The sequence below is a fragment of the Meriones unguiculatus genome, chromosome 10 (assembly GCF_030254825.1).
Source record: "Meriones unguiculatus strain TT.TT164.6M chromosome 10, Bangor_MerUng_6.1, whole genome shotgun sequence".
Classification (NCBI taxonomy): domain Eukaryota; kingdom Metazoa; phylum Chordata; class Mammalia; order Rodentia; family Muridae; genus Meriones; species Meriones unguiculatus.
In genome coordinates this window covers 78810082-78831676 of record NC_083358.1, presented here as the reverse complement: position 1 = coordinate 78831676, position 21595 = coordinate 78810082, and the positions used below count along the sequence as shown (strand labels likewise).

General features: G+C 40.2%; 1 protein-coding gene across 50 annotated transcripts in view; it reads right to left on the bottom strand.

Moving 5' to 3' along the window:
* The window catches only part of Ank2 (ankyrin 2), a 559246-nt gene that overhangs the window by 214979 nt on the left and 322672 nt on the right, over positions 1-21595 (bottom strand). For 30 of the 50 annotated variants that reach the window (XM_060392728.1, XM_060392749.1, XM_060392757.1 and 27 more), the window contains exon 1: positions 429-578. The exons of the other annotated variants lie outside the window; for them this stretch is intronic. In XM_060392728.1, the coding sequence (XP_060248711.1) occupies positions 429-563 (135 nt within the window). In that variant the 5' untranslated portion in view covers positions 564-578. Of the gene's footprint in view, positions 1-428; positions 579-21595 lie in introns of those variants that run through there. 50 annotated transcript variants of the gene reach the window in all.

Below are 21595 nucleotides of genomic sequence, written 5' to 3'. Positions count from 1 at the left end.
TCTGGCCTAAGGAAAGAAAGAGCTGTACAAGAATATATAAATAGGGGAAAGAATTTGGCAGCCTGAATGTAAATCTCTACAGTACTACTGAAAGCTGCTCTGGAACAGTGTGTGTGTGTGTGAACAACATACATGTATGGCATGTTCAGCCTTGCCAAAAGCCCAAACTGAAGGGACAATGCAATCCACCATCTTCTTCACATGTCAGTTCATAACTATCAAGATAAAAGAAGAGACCAGTCAATGGCATACTACAGCATTCAAACCTAATAGCAGTAAGACACTGAATCCCAGACAGTCAGGTGCTGAAATCACATTGATTTCACGTCAGCTTCCTTCCTGGAAGCTGAGAGGTTTGACCAATGGGCGTCACTGTTGATTCTTAGACCGAGTCCTCCCATCTTCCTCATCTGCGGCCTAACACTTACCAGTGGGTCAGGTTCTCTGACATCATCACTGTTACAGCCATAGTAGTCCACAGCCGTATCCAGTTCCAGCATGTTGCCCTGGGCTCGGACGCTCTTGTTCGCCTGGCAAGACGCGCAGAGGGCGGCATTCCCCATCTCAGCTCTACAGTTCCCGGCGTGGGGGGGCCTGCCCTTGCCCTGGCCTGGGCTCCCAGGGATCCGCTAGCAGAGACAATCCATGATCCCTCGTGCCTCCACTGTTCAGTTCTCCGACGCGTCCCTCACCAGTTCTCCCCATCTGCTGCCAGGCTTGCTGGGGTCAGAGAGAACTCAAAACCCCAGCAACTGTAGCCTGCATTCAGTGACCATTTCCAGTCCAGGGACTGCCAGTCTATTTTTACACCTACCAGGCCAGCTATGCATGTCAATAGAGTGAGGGGGGTGAGGCAGACAGAGAGCAGGGGAGGGGGCGGTGTTGTTTTGTTTTTCACCACGCAAGCAGCCTGCCTCACACATGGGCTCAAGTTCCTGCTGTGTAAAATGCCTCTCCATAAGACAAGTTTTGCATTCCTCAATAAATTCCTGGTAATCCTTTGATATTTTTTTCCCCTATCAGTCCTTAGTCCTTGCACTCACACAAACGATGAACTCTCTTAATAACTTTGCTCCACCAACTTAACAGACAACTGTTGCTTTGTAGTTGTTTAAACCAAGTGGCTTCCAAAGTGGCTGTTAGCCCCTACCTTTCATTACCAATCACAGAAAGGAATTAGCTGTCCCCTTAAAATATTCATTAGAAACATATCAGCCAAAAAGGTTCATTTGAACCCTGCGTGGAAGTCTGAATTTTTATAAATTATGCACAACGTGTCATTACCAGTTAGTGTCTGCATAAGGGCAAACAAACGCTTTGGCTCATTTGTAATTCTCATTGATTTTTTAATATTTGAAAATATCTTCACAAACTCCGTAGTAACATAATGTGGCTTTCATAACATGATCTTTGAAGTCAGAGGTTTTTGAAATATTTATTTTATTTCTCACTAAGATAAATAACTGTAAATACACAGAGGACTTAGGAGGCCAGCTGTGATAGAATATGAGGATTTGTTAGACATTACTATGGACTGAATAATACCACTGCCTCTATTAGGGTGCCCATAAGCAATGATTTGAAACACCCTCTTCTTTCTTGTTACCTGGTAGGCGTCTGTGCATATGTGTGTACAAAAAGAATCATCTTCTTCAAATAGTTTTGAGCTATGGCAGCTGGGGATTATTATTCTGCATGGGACCTCAAGCCACCTCATTCCAGAGGCCATGGTGCTAAATTACAGTGCACATTTTAAAGATCTTATCCCTACGCCCCAATTACCACTATTCAGTAAAATCACTTTACTTTTTAACTATATAAGAGACCGTATCTTTTAAAACCAGATTTAAAAAAACAAACAAACCACTTGTTGATGCAAAAATACTACAACAATGTATACATTCTCCACTACATTAAAGAAGAGCCTATTCAGTCAGGAGGTGGTGGCACACACCTTTAATCCCAGCACTTGGAAGGCAGAGTCAGGAGGATCTCTTTAAGTAGGAAGCCAGCCTGAGGTACACAGCTGGGGTACACAGAGAAACCTTGTCTCAAACAAAACAAAAACAACAAAAAAGAGGTAAGTTATGCTAAATTATGAGAAGGCATACCTGATGGTAGCTTGGTTTCATAACAAGGCTAGACTGGATTGAGGTGTGGCAGACAAAGACTTTCATCTCGGTTGGATGATTTTCTACGGCTGAAACGGCTGACTCATGGCATCTGCACGTTTCTCATCGAATGTTCCACATACTTGAGGCATGGGCTACAGGAACTGGGCAAGCTACACTGTTTACTTGTGTGTTTTAAAATCTCATCTCCAAAGATGTAGCTTTCACTTTCTTTTTTTCCCTCGGGTTCTCAGGGCCTGGGGAAGACCTACAGTCCACAAAGGCCTACAAGAGATAGGTCTTAAATATGTATGACCTATCCAGAATATAAGCCAGGATTTTTTCTGGCTGCTAAAAGAGATGCACTCGCCCGTACTTTATAATTAATTTAACATTTTTGAAACATAAAAATTCTACACTGGACCTAGTGTTTAATATAGAATTATGCAACCTGCAGGGCAGGAAGGAAATTCTACAAACTGTCTCTAGGCTCCCTATTTCATTCTGGAGTGAGATCTGGACTTCAATAAATAAATGGGACACTTAGCTACTCCAGAGAGGGACAACATTCTGAGCTGTGGGCAAACAGTGCTGCTGTGCTTTGCTTGTTCCCTGGCATCTCTGTCTTACCAGTGTTGCCCAATCTAACTGGTGCCTTGGCTTTTGCTTCTTCATCAAGCAGCATATACTCTGCTCTCCATCAACCCACATCCAGTAGCCCTTCCTGCCTCCTTATCTTACTATTCACATTTGCCTGAAGTTCCATGTTATACCTAAGGCCTTTTGCACCTGTTGGTTTATTGACTTGCTTTAATCTCTTCCAACCTTGGCTAAGGTTGGAACTGTTATCAGCTTTTATTCTTTTTTTTATAACAGTAACTGACTAAATAATTTTAAGCATGGCAAATTTTTCAGTTCATTTCTTGACTAAACAACAAACAACTCTGTTAGTATTTGAAAAACTATTAACACTGGATGGGGTGAATTTTACTAAAAAAGAAATTGTAGGACAATGATGAGTAAAATATGGCAGGGGGATACTAGCAAAATTTAAAGTAGCATCTTGGCCACTCTCAGAAGAGACTTTGCCTGTGAAAACATTTTCATTCTTTCAACAGCGAAACTTTTTGCTCCTTGAGCATCTATATTCCTATCACTAAACCTGCCCAAAAGACGTGCTGGTCCTCAAATCCCACTACAGATGAGAGGTAAATAGAAATGCTTAGGATATGATGGCTGAAATTTCCCAGTCTCTATTGACCAGGTTTAAACGATCATCAAGCCAGAAGTTCTTAATACCTGTGGAAATGGAATTGCTAACAGGACACTTCCTATTTGCAATCACTTAAAACTTTCCCCCAAAATCCAGTTCTTTCTAAATGACAACAGAAGTGCGAATGGTCTTCAGGAGAGTTAAAATAGAAGTTAAAATAGCTAAAAGGCAGGTGGGCGTGTCTCCAAAGCGTAGGTGATGTGATAATCTACACAACGCAAAATGTTGTCACGTGGAAGACAAAGTTAACAACTGCAGCACTCTGTCCTAATAACATGCTGGCTGACTTGGTCTCTGAGGACATCTGACAAAGGATGTGCTTGCTGCTGGAGCAGAACAATGCCACCACTGTTCCTTAAAAAATGCTTTAAAGTCATTAGGGCAAATTACTCAGAAAGCAAATATTTGCATGTTTGACCACGCTCAGAGCAGGATACGTGAACTTGATACATGATTTGGAAGGTGAAATCCAAACCCCTAGTGATGTGACATTTGCAGTGTCTTCTCAAGTTCCTGGGCACTTTACTGTTATTATTTCATCTGTATTGGTCTTTTGATCCATTACAAGAGGAAAACAATTACAGACTGAGAACAAAGGCTGGCTTCTCTGCTGTACAAGTCTTTGCTCAAGTCCCTAAAACAGCAAATCTGAAAAACAGCCGCTGCTGTTTTCAATTTCGCGTCTTAAGTAAGGAGTCCCGGCTACAAAGTCATCATGAAAGTCACACTTGGAAAAGAAATCACTGTCTTGGGTTGTGTCACTTGACTTAAAGATGTCTGCAGGGAAGTTTTGAAAAGCTCTTGGCAGGCAGTTATTACTCACTGAAGTCCTGGTTTGCCCACTAGCTGACCCGTGTGCAGTTGTAAAACACTACCAAACATGTGCTTCAATTTTCTGCTTTGGGAAGCATAGGACTTCAACTAGATCACCAGCTCCTTCTAAGCCTCTGAGGTTTTTGTCTTCCAGGACACGAAAATCTGTTAATATTAGAACCACTACTTAACCCTCAGAGGTAGCTGAAGCTGACCATCTATCTGTGGGTGGAGGGATAAGAATTTCTTGGTATGTTGTATCAGGTACCGTTTCTGTGAGCTGTCTTTGTTCACTCTGCTTTCCCTGGAAGACTCCTGAAGCATATGAAAGAACCATGATGGACTCTTTCCAGCTACCCAGGACTCCTCTCAAGGAGAGAGCCCTCTTGCCCTGCCTTTCTTGAACATTAACTGGATTGAGAATTTTGCTACAGTTCTCAGAGTTCACCACTGTGAAATAAGGTAGACTTCCTCTTCCGGACCTACTGCAAGGAAGTACAAGGACCCTGTAAGACAAGTCTACAAAACCTGCATAGGCTAAGAGGGGTCTTTGTGTCCCTCAAATAGTTTGATTAACTTGTTTATAAAGTGAGTACTATCACATCAAAAATATATTTTTTTTTCATTACTACAAGTCTGTTAAGGAGCAAAGTAGGATGAAAAAGTCACTCAGAATTACAGATGTTAATTTTTCTTTCTTGGGGCCTAGAGAGATGATGGTTCAACAGTTAAAGCTAGTTTTTGCTCTTTCAGAGGACCTGCATGTGATTCCCACACTGAGTGGCTCAAAACTCCAACCAGGAGATCTGTTGCCCTTCTTTTTGGGAACTTCATTCAAATACAGAACGCCCAACCATCACCTCTCCACCTAACATGCACATAAGTTAAAATAATTGTTTTTAAAAAGTAATGCTTTCTCTTACCTCTAAATTACAACGGTTAGCACACAAACAAAAAGGCAATGTAGAGTTTTTCCATTTAAACCATCGTTTATAAAACAACTATAATAGTATGTTACTTAACACTGTGTTTTACAGTTCATTGTTCATATGTAGGTTTTATGCTACTTTTGCTGAATTTAAAAATTTTTAGTGGAGCTAAGGAGATATAGATCAGCCAGTGAAGTTCTTGACTTGCAAGCATGAGTCCCTAAATTTGATCCACCCCTCCCCCACTCAGAGCCCACAAAAATAGATAGATAGATAGATAGATAGATAGATAGATAGATAGATAGATACTTTAAGGAAAATATAAAAAGCCAAGTGTACACACTTGCAATCCGAGTGTTGTAAAGACAGAGATAAGTGGTTCCTGAGCCTTACTGGCCAGCCAGCCTAGCTCAATAGATGAATTCCAGGCCAGGGAGAGATCCTGCCTCAAAAAAACAAACAAACAAACAAAAACTAACCTAGGCAAACGGCTCCTGTAACATGACACTTGAAGTTGACCTCTAGATGCCACATTCACGCTCACATTCAGACACACACATACACAAACATACACACACTTTTGCACAAATGAATGAATACACACTCAATGATAAACATTAGGGGCTGCAGGGATGACTCAGCTGCTCAGAGCACTTGCTGTCTGATTTGTGTTGAGTTCCTTGTACACACTTGATAGTTTACAACATTCTGTATCTCTAGCTCCAAAAGAGCTAAGTCTCTCTTACAGCTTCCTCAGACACCAGACATACACATGGTACACACACATACACACATGCAAACAAAACATTCGTGCACATAAAGCACATAAAAAATTTTAAATCTCTAATATATATATATATATATATATATCTTTAAAAAAATCTTCTTACATGGCAATCTTCTCCCTTGCCATTTCCTTTTCAGTGGGTATGTTTTACCCAAATGTATCCATCCGACTGAACTAATATTTTGTTATTCCATTGCATACAAATTCTCCCAAATGCCATCAAATGAACCAAGGACAAGTTAATCCAACTTTCTGAATCACTGAACTATGGAAATAAAGCTGGTACATTCTGTGCAGGAGCCCAGTTGGCATGCTGTTTTCCTTCTATGTTTCAGCCCATTCGATATAACTATTTGGCTAAAATTGTAACTCATAATGATTTTTTGCTAGCTGGATCTATTATGTAATTGATCAATAAGGAAAAGTGCATAATGTATGGATTTCCACTAGATTCCATGTATCAGTGGGTGGCTTCCCATCTTGAATTGAGGTCAGTACAAATGAGTTCTACTGTTGGTACTTAACACACATTAACCAAAGTGAGTCTCACCAAGCTATTCATGGGCCCACAAACGTCAATTAGCCAATTGACTTTTACAATCCTTCCAGCTATTTTTTCATTCCAGGCTGCTGCCTCTTGACTTGTGGCATATCAAGGACAGTATTCTTTAACAGAGAGCCTAACAGCTTACCAAGCTTTCTAAAGGCCACACCAGTCTATGCCCAGCACAAAGTGGGCACTCAATAAATGTCACTTGCTGGCATGAAGGAGTCTTTGAGGCAAGAAAGGTAGTGTGTCCAGAGACCATTTGAACCATTCTATGTTCTCTGGAGGGGAATTTGAAATGCAACATGAGCCACAACGTAATGACCGTGCACTCCTGCTTGACTGGGAGAAAAGATATGTACAGGCCATGCTTAGAAAATAGTGTCCTGTGAAGAGCCAGGCAAGTGATTAAAACCAAGATGCAAAATCAGGGCCAGGTCACAGTATAATTTTAAAAGTTATTTTTGAAACCCAATCCATTTTTTTTCACTGTACTAACCTTTCTGAACTAAGTAAAACAGCTTAAAGAAATAACCAGAACCCTGCCCACTCAAGGCAAATTTAAAATGAATAGTAGTTGGCGTTGCTCTTGCTCAGTGCCTGGATGTCCAGAGGGCCGACATTCAAGGTGACATACAGTTGTGCCCTGTCTGCTGCATGCCAGAGCTGTTGACTCTTTCCATCAAAAAGGAAACTAGAAAAAAAAAAAAAAGCTGCAGGTGTTAAACCCAGTGTGTGAACATCTAGACAGGAGAGGTTACAGTTGTGTTACCAGTGAGGATTCGTATGTAATTCCTGCAATGCCGTAGCGTTACACACACAGTAAAGCCTCTCTTGGCCTAAGCTCTACTGGATGACCCATCACTGAGACCAACAAATGCAAATCTCTTTAGTTCCATTCCATCCATTCTCACACCAGTTGGCATTTGCTTTCCTTCGAAGGTTCTGAGGCATCAAGCCATTACACGTTTACACACACTGTGTGTGCATCCGGATAGCAAGAGAGATCATTTCTAGTACATATTTTGACCTGTGTCAGAAAAATTTCTTTATCAATTTGATCCATTTGGCATTATCAAAATTTTCTTTTAACTGTAAATTCCATGTCAGTATTTTAATCTAGTGGTCTCAAAGGAACTTTGAATTTTGTGTGTGTGTGTGTGTGTGTGTGTGTGTGTGTGTGTGTATAGCTGCATGAGTAAGGCAGAGGTTAGTATCAGGTGTCTTCCTCTACTTTCCTCCAGCTTTTTAAAAACAAACTTTATGAATAAAAAAATAATTGAGGCACTCCAGATTCAGGAGGCCTCAGATTCAGGAGCAGTTGACAAACATATAATGGACACCAAAGGTTTTTGTTGTTTGTTTGTGTTTTATGTGCTTTTATTTGGTTATAGTTTGGTGGGGGTGTGTTTGTTTTGTTGTTTTCTTTTGGGGTGCTGTTTTATTGGTTTGGGGGATTTCCATGGTGTGTTGGTTTTTTGTTGAGAAGCACTTATGGTGAATGGGTTTGGTGGGGGAGAGGATGTGGGAGGACTTGGAGAGGAAAAGAATGTGATCAAAATGCATTTATATTTAAAAATTGTTTTAAATGATAAAAAAATGGAGGTAAACAAACTCCACACACTAAAATTAACCAGACCCAAAGTCTATACATGTCAATGAACTTGTATAATTTGAATCACAATTCTGAAGCTCTGGACCCTCACTCTGGACTTTACAGTTTCCCTCTTGGATATATTTTTATGCATCTGCTCACCACTGAAACAAAAAAAAAAAATCTATGACAGAGTTAAAGCTAGAAAAACAATTTGCTTTATAAAGCTTTTGGTTGGGAATTTGTTTTGTGTTTGGGGGTGTTGGATTTTGTTTAAACAGTGTTTCCCACTGAAGCTAGACCTCACTGGCTAGCTAGACTGGCTGGTTACCCAATTCGAAGGAGTCCACCAGTCTCCACCTCTTTCCCAAATCTTTACATGGGCATTGGCAATGCAAACTCGGGTCTTAATGCTTGTACAGCAGGAACTGTACCAACCGGAATTGTCACCCCAGCCTTGGTTTCTACGTATGTTAGGATAATAATGTCACAACAAAATAGATACAAAACTGCATTTGAAATCAAACAGAAGATACAAATATTTGAAATATACAGTGTGCAGGATTAGGGACAGAAAGAAAGGAAAGAAGGAAGACAGAAAGGAAGAAAGATAGAAAGGAAGAAAGAGGGAGGTAGGAAGGGGGAGGGAGGAAAGGAAGGAGGGAAGGAAGGAAGGAAGGAAGGAAGGAAGGGAAAGAAAGAAAGAAAGAAAGAAGGAAAGAAAGGAAGGAAAAAAGAAAGAAAGGAAGGAAGGAAGGAAGGAAGGAAGGAAGAAAGAAAGAAAGAAAGAAAGAAAGAAAGAAAGAAAGAAAGAATTGTGTACTGCATACAGCTGCCAGGCATTAGTCTATTAAGAAAAATATTCAAGTTCAAGACAAATTTCTAATCGTGTTCACACTAGACCCTATGGCAGTATCCACAGGGCATTATCTGGTTTACTGTGAGGACACACACAGTTTCTTTCCTTCTGTGCAAAACACTGTGCAAAACAGTGAGTGGCTCCTGCAATGGTCACTTATTTCAGTGAGTGGTTGTCTTTTGTTTTAAATTGTGCACTGCGTACACTCTTAATAAAAAGCAGTAGCACTAAGACAATGGACTGATAGACTAAATTCAATTTATTTCAAATATGAAGATATAGAGTACTAAAAAGAACCTAAATTTCATACTCTAAACAATAATTCATTTAGCCACTGTTTCAAGGTCTCTTTAAAACAAGTACATTTGTGACTCTTAAAATATAAAGAAGTATTCCTGGTCCTTATATATTATTCATTGTAGTATAAATATCCCAATTACATATTGTTTGTTCTCCCTGGAGAGGGGCAGAATTATTTTAAGTTTTCAATTACTTTTAAGATGGAATCACTTTACAAGCAGTCAGAAACTCTGGGAATATAATCGTGAGACATAAAATATTATAAAATCAATACTGTCAATGTATTCTTCTAGAATCATTGCCAGTGTGGTCTTCTGGGCTCTGAGCTAAGATCTTGCTGGGTCTATGCTGCAAGGGGATCGATTTTAAATTTTTGTATTCCCATCTGTATAATAATGAGCTATAATAAAAAGACTCACGCTAATGTTTGTAAGGGTTAATCTTTAAAGTCAGACAGTTAAAAATCATGCCATTAGGTCAGCTTATGGTGTATCTTCCCTACGGGAAGAAAAAGAAGAAAGGGGGAGGAAAAGGGGGAGAGAGGGAGTAAAGATAATAGAAGAAAATGAAAAACCAGTTCTGAAAATTAGGGTGTTTGTCTTTTCAGAGTATTAAAGACTATTTTTAACAAAACACTTTTCTCTTCTACTGCATTCTTAGAGGAGTGTGTAGGCATGCTTTGCACTGTCCTAGGTCAGAAGAGAGCCTCTCTGCTAAGCCAGTGTCTTGCACACACCTGCTCCTGGTGCAGCCTTCTCCTGCTGGGAAGACAGCGCAGCATCTGCCTTGCTGCCTTAACTGGATCACTTGATATTTGGGCACTCCCTTCCTGCAGAGTATACTCATCCTATCCCTTTGCTACTATTTTAGGCTAGTAATCCTCTTTACAGAATTACTGAGACTGTCACCTAGACAGTTCCCTGTGGTGGCCTTGCTGTATTTCAATCAATTCCCCCACACAGTATCGCCAGAGACATTTTAGGGCTCAAGCAATGTGCAGGACACCCCTAAAACCCTATGGTAATAAAAACTAATCTAATACAGATCTGATCTCCAATAGTCAAATTGGTCTTCATAACTTCTGCGACTTTTTTCTCATGTAATTGTTTTTTGGATTTTTATTAATAGTCTTCTATCTGCCCCCCCTTCACACACACACACACACACACACACACACACACACACACACACACCGTCAACTGTTAGAAGACTTCTCTTTGAAGCCCTGCCTGGCCAACAAGATTAGAGATCAGCTACAGACATAAAACCATCATGGTGAATGTTAACACACGTGCAACTGTTTCTGGATGTATTTGGCTACTTCACTAAAATGTGGACTCTTGGAATACAGACATCATATTTTATTATGTCTGTTTGTCCCTAGTGCTTCTGACAATGCCTCTACAGAGCAGGCATGCGCAGACAATTGTGGAAAAAGCGAAATCTTCCTTAGCGTGCATAAAACGATTGATTTCTACAAACATTTACTTCATTTGTCTCATAAACATTTATTCAGCACTGACTGCTAGGCCCAAACCCATCATCTAAATAAAAAGATGCAACTGTGTGACATTAGTGATGTGCACACAGAACTGCGTCGCGTCAATGAATCTCCGAGAATAGCAATCTGCAGAAATTTATCCAATTACCATTAAATGTCCCTTTGTTCTGTTCTCATTACCATCCTGTCAGTTTTTGATATGTTTTTTTTTTTTTCAGATGCTTGATTTTTTTATGAAATGGTCCAGGCACTGATTCTATTAGTTGTCATGTGAATATGAGAAATAATGAAAATATCCAGCACGCAAATGTTTGCGCAAGCAAGAGTAGCCACGATGAAGGCAGTTCGTTAGATAAGGATGGGATAAGGGCTGGGTAGCTGAGTACACAGGGGCCAGCAGGATAGCCTCAGATAGGCACAGGTGAGCAGTCCTCACTGCTGTTGACCCTCATCATAGCCACCCTCTCTGTACGGCCACCACTTCTCTGGTGCAGCCTCCAATTTCTGACCCTCATCGTCTCCTCTCCACTACTTTTCTTTGTTTCATATATGTCTTCACTTCTGCCATGGCTCACCTTCCATACAAATTTGAACGGCTTACACGCAGCCACCATCAATAATGTAGGAAATGCATGAATGCAAAACTATATCATGGTCATGGGATTGCTGAAGTGCCTATAGAAAATAAGTACCTTTCTCCTTTTTTCATGGTCAATACCAATTAACATACTCACTAGGGAGGTCAGGGAACTATCTGCACCTTGTCAGCACGGAAAGGTCCATCTGAGATCATAATAGACTAAGCCCTATCAGGGTCCAGAAGCAGCAGAAGGAAGCACATCATCAGAAGCGGATTGAAACATTTGCTATCCTGATCAGCTACCACTCAGTGTTATTAAAATAGAACGTTTCAGCAAAATTGGCATTTTAAAATGTCAGTGGCCAATAGAAGCTACATAACTCTTTTTAGGGAAGGATTTAGGGAAAATTAAATGGTCATGACATTTTTTTGGTCAACTAGATAGATCCTAAGGTGTATGTTTAGTAAAACTGGGCAAAATCTGATTAGAACAACTGGGTTATCAAATGTGAATCCAGAGATGCTGTTCAGATCCTTCGGTAGTTTTATATTTATACCCAGTAGCCTTCCCTTTTCCTTTTCCCTGTCCTTTGGTTCTCTTTGGTTTCAGCAACAACTGAAAAGTGCACCGCACCCAGTCCCTCTGTCCGGGTCGGCTGCTGCACCCAACCCACCGCATCCCTCACCCCTGATTTCAGAATGAATGGGGTCAAACCTCTCCAGGCTTCCGGCTGGTGGTGACTCACCGGGGCCCTCATCTCCGGATGCAGTTCCCCCTGTTCCTCAAGCGCCAAAAACGAGTCATTGTACCTTCCCCCATATCTAGGGACAACCAGTAATTAAGTTGCTGCTTCTTTTTCCTCGGGTGCTAAGGAGGATTAACTTGTTTCTAAATTCAGCGCTATCCCGCTGGAGGGCTGCCATCATGAGGGCTGTGGGGAGTATTGCCGTCAAGGTAATTCAGCAGTGTGGCTTTCTTCCCCGGGCTGCGCCTTGCCCCACAATAAATAGGACTTAGTAGTGATTGGCCAAGCACAAGTTCAGAGCATTAACAGTGTTAGATGACACAGCTAGGAACAGATTTCTGTTTTCTCTTTTATGTGATGAAGATTTTTCCCCCCTAGTCAACTTTATTACTCTGCTTGGTCAAATTCTTGACCTCTAGGACCCTCGGCATTGAACGGTAATTGAGCTCAAAGAGGAAAGGGAAAGAAAGAAAGAAAGAAAGAAAGAAAGAAAGAAAGAAAGAAAGAAAGAAAGAAAGAAAGAAAGAAAGAAAGAAAGAAAGAAAGAAAGAGGAAGAGAGAGAAAGAAAGAAAGAAAGAAAGAAAGAAAGAAAGAAAGAAAACGCCTTTGAACTCTTAAGCCTTTTGTCTATATATATATATCACTTTAATATCTTGCCAGATGTATTTTATCTCTCCATCTTCTATGAAAATGCATGTAGTTTCACACAGAGAGAAACTGCTCCTTCCGGATGCATGGGATCACAAAGGTCCTATTGAGATCCACTGGGCTCTGGTGTGCAGGAATGCCAGGGCATTGTGAATTCAGCCACAATGCACAGCCTGTTGCACCACAAGTACTCCTTGGGTGCTCTGATTTACAGGTCTGTCTTCACTTAAGGGTCTACTAAAACCCAGACACACCACAGCCACTGAAGCCTTGGGGAGCTCTGCCCTCCTCCTCCTCCTTCATTCACTGTTGCGTTCCATTGGTGAGCCTACTCTTCAGCAGCTTTTAAATGAGAGACGCTTGCTGTCGTCAGGGACTTGAAAGTTTCGTAATCTGGGGCGCTTATATGAATCCCTCGAGGAATGAAGTTTAAAGTTCATTATCACAACCTACGCTCAGATAATCTACATGCCTGGGTCAAGCACACACAGCTATTTCATGACAGAAGCTTAAGCGGCATTTACCAAGTTTGAGTAGAGAGAGCAGTTGCAGAGCTTAACCAAGCTCTAGGGCAGTTAAACAAGGATAGGCAGCGGCAAATAATCAAGACAGGAGAGTAAGGCGAGCGGGCGTAAGGAGAAAGGACTGCCAACCTTTGGTGGTAGAGATTCCATGCATCCCAGAGGACAATTTCATGTCCTATAGAATAGGGATTCTTATTTAAAATTGGAGAAAATTTGCAAAACGAGTTAGAATGCCAGTTTGTTTTACACATCCGTGTGACTAAACGCAAACAGGCTGCATTACCTTTACAACATTACCAAAGAAGACAGAAAGTTCTGCTCCTGCCTTCAGAACATCCTCCATCTCTTTGCTGGTCTATGATATCAGGGACAGCTTTATGTAAACAACTTAAAAACCCTGATCCGGCTTGCCTTTGTGCTTATTATGATCTATAGGTTTCCTGGGAAAACTTTTCTCTCTAGGTTTGATTCTGAAGACAAGCTGAAGTTTAGAAGATGTAAACTGGATGGTTAGACTCAGCAGGGCGTCCGACATATCTTAGGCAATGTTCACATGGTATGGGGGAGCTCAGGGGTCCTTGCATGATCAAGACTTAGTCCCACAAGGCTGCACAATCTGCTCTGAGCAAGAGGCTTTCCTCTGGTGCACTCACCCTTCAGGGTCCACAGGCTGAGGGGGAATACCTAGAGACTCTAAGGTAGGCACATTAGCTGTCAATACCACTGCTTAGTTATGTAAGGGACACAGATGGAATCTTAAGGTAAGTGCTGAGCTGACGTTTAATGACTGTCAGAGTGATGTGCAAACTAATAGCACACACCCAGCTTCTAATATCATTGTACATTTAGTTACAATTCAGAAATTAGGCTCCAGAGTGAAGGAAGATAGCTTATTAAATACTTTACCAAGAAAAATTTGAGATGGATTAAGTGAAGTATTAATTTACATTTATAGTACTTAAATAATACTTTGTTAGTTATAATTTATATTTTTATCAAGATTTGTTTATTTCTCTATTTTTCCATCTCGCTGACTTTTTTCATTTGTTAGTTTACTTACATTAGGAAAGACTCTTATTTAAGATATAACTCATGATTTTTTTTCTTTGGTGTGTTTCCTCAAATTTATATACCCCCACCAAAGAGACCCTTCAGGTTGGCACGCCCCATCACCTTCTCTGCACGTTCTTACCGGAGTCAGGCATTTTTCGTTCTGGCTTTCTGCTGGAAATGGCATTTAGAAACCAAGGCTGGGGCTAGGTGTGCCCAGCATACCAATACTGTCAGCATATCAATACTTCTAGGTTTCTGAGTGTATACAGTTACAAAACTATATGCATACACACAGGCACTTGTGCGCGCACACACACACACACACACACACACACACACACCTCTATGTGTTTCCTTAACACTTATCTGGGTAGAGCTTCAAAACAATAGGCTCATACTGATTCTTCTACAGACATGTTTAATCTTTAGAATAAAATGCTTTTTCTATCACACAAAAGGAGGGATTAATCTGTTGATAGAATAAGTAATGTATGAAAAGTGTGGAGCATACAGTGCTTTGAACAACGCTGTTTCATTTCCGTTTCTACAGCTGCACTTTTCGTATATTTTATATATGTATTTAAATATATACCTACGTAATATATCACTTATTTTTGAATTTTTTTAATAGATCACTTATTAACACAGGTTTGTTGGTTTAAAAACAACTGTGACCAACAACCACACATCCAGAAGGTGGTGTGGCTGAGACCTGAATACTACAGAGGACTTCCAAAGCTGTACTGTTTCTGTTATGCCAAGCAGAGATAGGAAACATTTGATGTTAGTCATTTATATGCAAAGCTTCTGCCATTTAAGCATTGCCACCTGCTACCTGTTCACACTCTCTCTATATAAAGAAATGCATTTTTAAAAACTTTTCCCTTCACAGTTTTTGAGATTTGTTTAGGCAGATGATCATCACTTCTAATATCACTGAAATGTAGTGCCTCGCCATCAAATTTTTATTTAAATTTTTTCACACAGCAAATTTTGCTTATGTTCTCTCCCCTTCCCCGGGTCCTCTCTACGTACACACCCAACTTTCATGGTTTTTGCCTCTATCAAAACAAAAACTAAAATCAAAGAAAAAAAACAAGACAAAAATAATACACATCAAACAAAAACAAATATCAACAAAAATAAGTCCAAAAATATGAAGTCTGTTTTGTGTTGGCCAATTATTCTTGGACATGGGGCGTGCCCTGGAGTGTGGTTGATATAGCCATTGGAGAAAATGGATATCTCCTATCCTGGCAGCCATCAATTACGAACGCATTGTTGATTAGGGATGAGACTTCGTGTCTACCTCCCCTTCGCAGTGCTGGCATTTGGTCTGGCTTGAATCTATGCAGGTCTTGTGTGTGCTGCCATGGGTCCCTGTAAGTTCACATATGTGCCAATCATGTTGTGTGTGGAAGATGCTGTTTCCTTGGACTCATCCATCAGCTCTGACTCTCATCATCTTCCTGCCTCCTTTCCTCCTAACACTAAATAGTTACCTGAAGAAAGAAGTTACTTGAGAGAAAGAACATTTCCTCTCTCAGTCAGTAACCTTTCTCATCCTCAATGTAATATTTGGAAATAGAAAATGTAACATTTTGGAAATAGAAAGGAGACTTTATGGACAAGGATTCATGGAACATCTTTAAGATAAGAATAAAGAGAAATAAAACAAATACAATTTAAAAGAATTTCTGGTTTCCTTGAAATGAAACATGATTAAAATTTAAAAAAACACATTTTTACTGACTATTGAAGAGTTCTAGTGACCAAACAGTCCCGTCATCTCTTCCACAATTGACTATGAGGCACACAACATGATTATGGAGATTAAACAGACATCCACTTAGAGATTTTCCTTCCACTGGAAAAACAGCTCTTATACTAACTTACTATAGATTCTCCAACCTTTCAAGACTGCTTTCTGCTGTGAGAGCTCAGAGCTATGACATGCTGCCTTTGGTGTGGAATGACTATGGACACCCATTCTCTATGTCATTCACAAAGCCCCTACACACTTTAGCACAGTGCTGCAGTGTGGATTTGCTGTGTTCTCCTTGACGTCATCTGCCTTCTTCTCACTTGTAGTAATGTGCATGTTTTTCATCTCACACCCCCACCCAGACCCCCCAAGCCCACACTAAAGCCTGTGATCAGTAGGTGACCTTCTCAAAGAACAGCTCATTTCCCCCGTGACCTCTATCCCAAAGGAATCACTAGCCTGGCCCAGTTGGACTTCGCTGACTGCAATCATTTTAGGTTGTGCCGTGGTCTAATTAAGCATTCTAGCTCAGGGTGAGGTAGAGACCATAAGTGAGGTGGAAGTTGGTGTCACCACCCTAGAAGAACTGAAGAGTTGTTCTTCTCAACCAGTGTATAGTTAATCGGTTCATGCATGCCTGAATTTCTCTTCAAGAGTTTACTCTAGGTGCCTGTCAGCTTGGTGCTTTACAAGTTCAAAGGCAGCCCTCATTCCTGATGTTGATCTTTGTGAAATGATTAACACCAAAGTAATGTTCCTCTGTGGGTTTTTAAAAACCTGGCATTGTCAGCTCACAGAGCCTCTAATAGAAAATAAAAGAACCACAATAAACTTCCTTCAAATGACTCAAATCAACACAGGAGAAACAAAACACAACCGCACACTTTACAGGATGACTTCATTTTCTAAATGAGGCATAAACACCTTTGAGAGAACATCAAACACCATGGCAGGAACCATTTCTTCCCACTACTTCAACTGCCAGGTAAGACCTTTTAAAGAAAATTTGCATCATACATACAAAAATAGACAATCACAAACCCAACCTAATGGCCCAAATGAGGTTCTCTTCCTGTATTTGTGGGAGGAACCATCACCACAGGTGGTCTGTGGGATCCTCCAAGGACAGTACTGTGTTTGGGACAGAGAGAAATACCACCAAAGTATCTCACTTGTAATAATGAAAGGAGACAAAGACATCCTCAAATATGTATGACACAGAACCATCAAAAACCAAAGTGAATCTACAGGATCTCCGTTGCCCATCAGGTCACAGTCGATCAGGTCAGTTTGAACCAAGGTCACCATCGGTAAGCAGAACTGAGCACAGGTTTCCAAAACTTGCTTTTCTAGAGGTTTTTAGAAGTTTTGTGTGAACAGGAGTCATAAAATTAGTAAGTAACTGATTGGTATGTTGTCTGTTCTGTTCACTTGTTTTTGTTTTGTCTGTACATGTGTGGGTAGGTGTACACACGTATGCATGTGAATATGAAGACCAAAGGTCAATGGCATGAACTGAGAAGTCTTCTACATTGGTTGGACAATGTATGCCAGTGATACTTTTATCTCTGCCTCCCCAGTTGTTGGGATGACAGCCAGGGCCAGCTTTTGACACGTCTGTTGGATCCTCTAACTCAGTTCTTCATGCTTGAACAACAATGCTCTACCACCAAGACATTTCCTTTCCCAAGCCCAGTTGCTTGTTCTTTATAATCCCAAATCCCATTTCTATCTCTCATTTGGATCAGTGTTTCAGAATAGGTAGTGGCTAAATTTCTTTCCAAATGCATTTATTTCAGATGTATTTGACCTTTATATTAACAATGAAAGAAGATTCTTGTCCATCATTTTTGAGATGTTGATACAAATTAAAAGTGCCCATGAAAACCAGAAAGTTTTGAGAACAACCTCCTTGATCTATAAAAATTAAGGAGGAACCCATTCCTTAAGACACAGTCCAGTAAACCCACCTGCTTGGGAGACTAGGGATGAAAGATTGTAAAGTCAAGGCCATTCTGAACTACAGAGGGAGTTCATAGCCAGCCTGGGCAATATGGTAAGACCCTATCTCAAAACAAAAATTAAAAGGAAAGATAGAGATATCTCAGTGATAGATGATAGAAGTCCTTGTTTAGCAAGCAGGAGTCCCTGGGTTCAATTACCAATACAGGGAAGAAAAACATAAATAATTATAAACACAAAATGTGATATGTAATTTCAACTTCTCTAACAGATATAAAAGATGAGTGAGTTAACTTAGTAACCCACAAGTCTATTTGCAAACATACATACAAATAGCCAAGAAATACATAAAATGTGGAAGAACACCATATTGTTAGGCTTGTAGCTGTATAGTAGTTGTTGTTCCCTGATGATTCTATTCCTTAATATTGCTTCCATTGAAGTGTTTCCCATGACAACAGTACAACAATGGCAAACAATAAGAAGACAAATCTAAAAAAAGGGACACCACGAAGGGTGAGGTAGAAGATTGTTTTTCTCTGGCAGAAATGCTAATGCAATGGCAGAAATAGGAGGCATAATTCCGAGTGAACATACCCAAAAGGTGCATTCCAGAAGCCTTTACAACTAAGTACAGAATCCCTTGCTGGCTGCTCTGGAAGTTGTCATAGCCAGTAAGAGAATAAAAGCACAGTTGAGAAAAAAAAAAAAAAATATATATATATATATATATATATATATATATATATCCATGAAAAACTCTAAACCAAGAATAAAACAGAGACCTTGGCACTATAAGAGTTGATGAGGAGAGGTCTTCCTCTCCTTCCATCTGATCCTTGCCTATCAGGTCTCATCAGGACTGGCTGCATTGTCATCCTCTGTGGCCTAGTAGGATGGGATTGGAAGGAGACGAGGAAGGGGCCCACAGCCAGGATACAAAGTGAATAAACAATAATAATAAAGTTAAATAAGTATATATACTCAAACAATTTTGAATTTAAATATATTTTGATAATTAAAAAATGGAAAAAAATTAAAGTCACAGAAAAAAAAAGAAGTTGGTGAGGGGTGGAGCTCAAACTGGAGGAGGCCTCTCCTTGGAGATGCGCTTTCTCTCCCTCTCTCCACTCGTGCCATTTCCTATGATTTCATAAGGATCAGTACAAGCCAAGCACACGAAAAAAGAGGCAGTTACTGACTTGTATTAGGAGCTGGAGGAGCGTCAACTCCTCTAAATATTTAAGGTCTCCCAGGCTGCTAAGTTAATGATTAAATCCCTAGGACATTCAGCTGAGTTCCTTCAAAACAGCACCAACTGTTGAACACATATTTAAATCACGATTCAGGGCATTCCCTCAAAAATCTTTCTATTGAGTTACATAACCCTCTCACACGTGTTCTGGTCCTGAAGACCACCCCCACTGTGGCAAGGACAGATAAACTGTGGATCACGAAGACTTCTGACTTAACTCTTAAACACTTGTTTCCTCCTCTCTGTGCTCAGAATTAATTGGCTGCCATATGCACTAATTAGTCTTATTAACTTTTCCAAAGGTCTCCTATTACACATGGAAATTTTTTCTCAATGTCAATTTAGAGTCACAATAATTACTAGAAGTAAATGGTTGCTGATCTAGATTTCAAGACGAAGACGAACATAGGTTGGTGGAGAAATAGAAATGTTGATTCTAGTTGTCTTAGCCTTGGTTTGCTATCACCAAAGAACTTCAAAATTATGTGGATTATAACACTGGAAAGATGGTTCAAACATTGAGAACACTTGCTGCTCTTCCAGAGAGACCTGGGTTTGATCCTCAGCACCCACATGCTAGCTCACAACCATCTAAAACTCCAGAGCTGGGGAATCTAATGCCCTCTTCTGGCCTCCTTGAGTGCCAGACACACATACAAGGCACACAAACACATGCAAGCAAAATACTCATACACATAAAATAAAGATATATATATATATATATATGTATGTTTTGTTTTGTCTTTCCTCACACTCATCTAAGAATTCTGAGTTATTTATGATGTAAAACCAGAGGACTGTAAGTAAATACTCACAATAAACATTTTAAGTCATACTTGTCTCTGAGGCAAAAACGTCACATTCAAGTAGCTAATTCCACTAGCAATATACATGAGTCTCTAGAACTTGGGAAAGAAACTTCTTAGCTAGTCTTTATTTTAATACGTAACGTCTCTCACTAAGTGTTCCTTGCAAAGAATTTATTTCGACAAGCCCAAAGGAAAAAGAATGACTTAAAACTAAAAACACAAAATGGTCATCAAAGATGATGTGAATGGAAGCCTTCACTTCTGGGTATTGCCACTGACCCAATGCCTGTACAAAATACATTAAATATCCTGTTTGATGACAAGATATTCTTGTTAAATTAAGATTCCTCCCCCCTTTTTTGGCAAGTCTTGAAACTTTATCTTAAGCCATAAAGTTGAGACTATTTACAATCACACGAATTTGATAGCTGTGATAGTAAGCTGTTCACCCACTCAATGACTAAAGGAAACTCTTCATAATTAAAACTAATAACTCAATATTCACAGTGTTGGTGAAGGGAACCACTCAAATGGAAAGCAAATAAGGGGCTTGTGAATTAAGCAAAGCAAAAAGCATAGAATGGATGTCAAAGAAGAAAAGGCACTGTTTAAAAGCATGGACCCACAGAGGCATTCACATTTAAATAGCTATCCCAGATCAGGTTCAGTTGTGTGGAAAATGGAAAAGTATATAGAACAACACTTTTCAATATTAATTTATGAGAAAAGGATCACCAATACACCTTGCATTAGTGTAAGTTACCAGAAATACCCACATTTTGAAGGAGTGGTAGGAAATTACAGAAATATGACTAGATGTCACGCTTTAAAAATGCTGATTGGAATTTTCCATGTGTGGAGAGTTCTAGAATATAAGGCATCACACAGGGCCGTGTTATTCTGTTGTGCTTTAAATCTTTAGACCTGTATTTAGCCTGGTGTCCAGAAATCTCAGTGTGTGTATAGTTCTGGACTCAGTGCAGCTTACAGAATGCAACTGTCCTTTGGAATCTGGCTGTCGAGAGCACAGGCAGAAGGCTCAAGGACAGGAGCGATGACAAGCTTTCCCACTCTGTTCCCACGCAGCGGCTCTCACCCACACGCCACAGGAAAAGCCAGCACTGCTTGTCACTATAGTGTGTGTGTTTGTAGTCTTCCATTATCTATGGGGGAATACACTCCGAGACTCCAGTGGATACTAGGGTTAGCGTGAAACAATACGCAACACTGTACATGTAGACCTAGAGCAGAGGTTAACTTACAAAGCAGGTTCAGTAAGAGACTAGTAAAAACTAATGATAAATGGAAGCATTGTAATAATGTGTTTCAAGGAAGGTATGTGAAGATATCTTCTCAGTTTTCTTAAAGGAAGGGCAGCATGTCTGAACTGTTGGCATCACTATGATTGCGCTTTGGGTTCATGATTAAGGAAGAAATGGACTGCTGTAACAAAGATGTGAGATACAGCTATCTGATAGCCAAGAGGACTATCGAGTAGCTCACAGGCAAGAAGTAAGTACTGGGTGCAAATGGTAGAA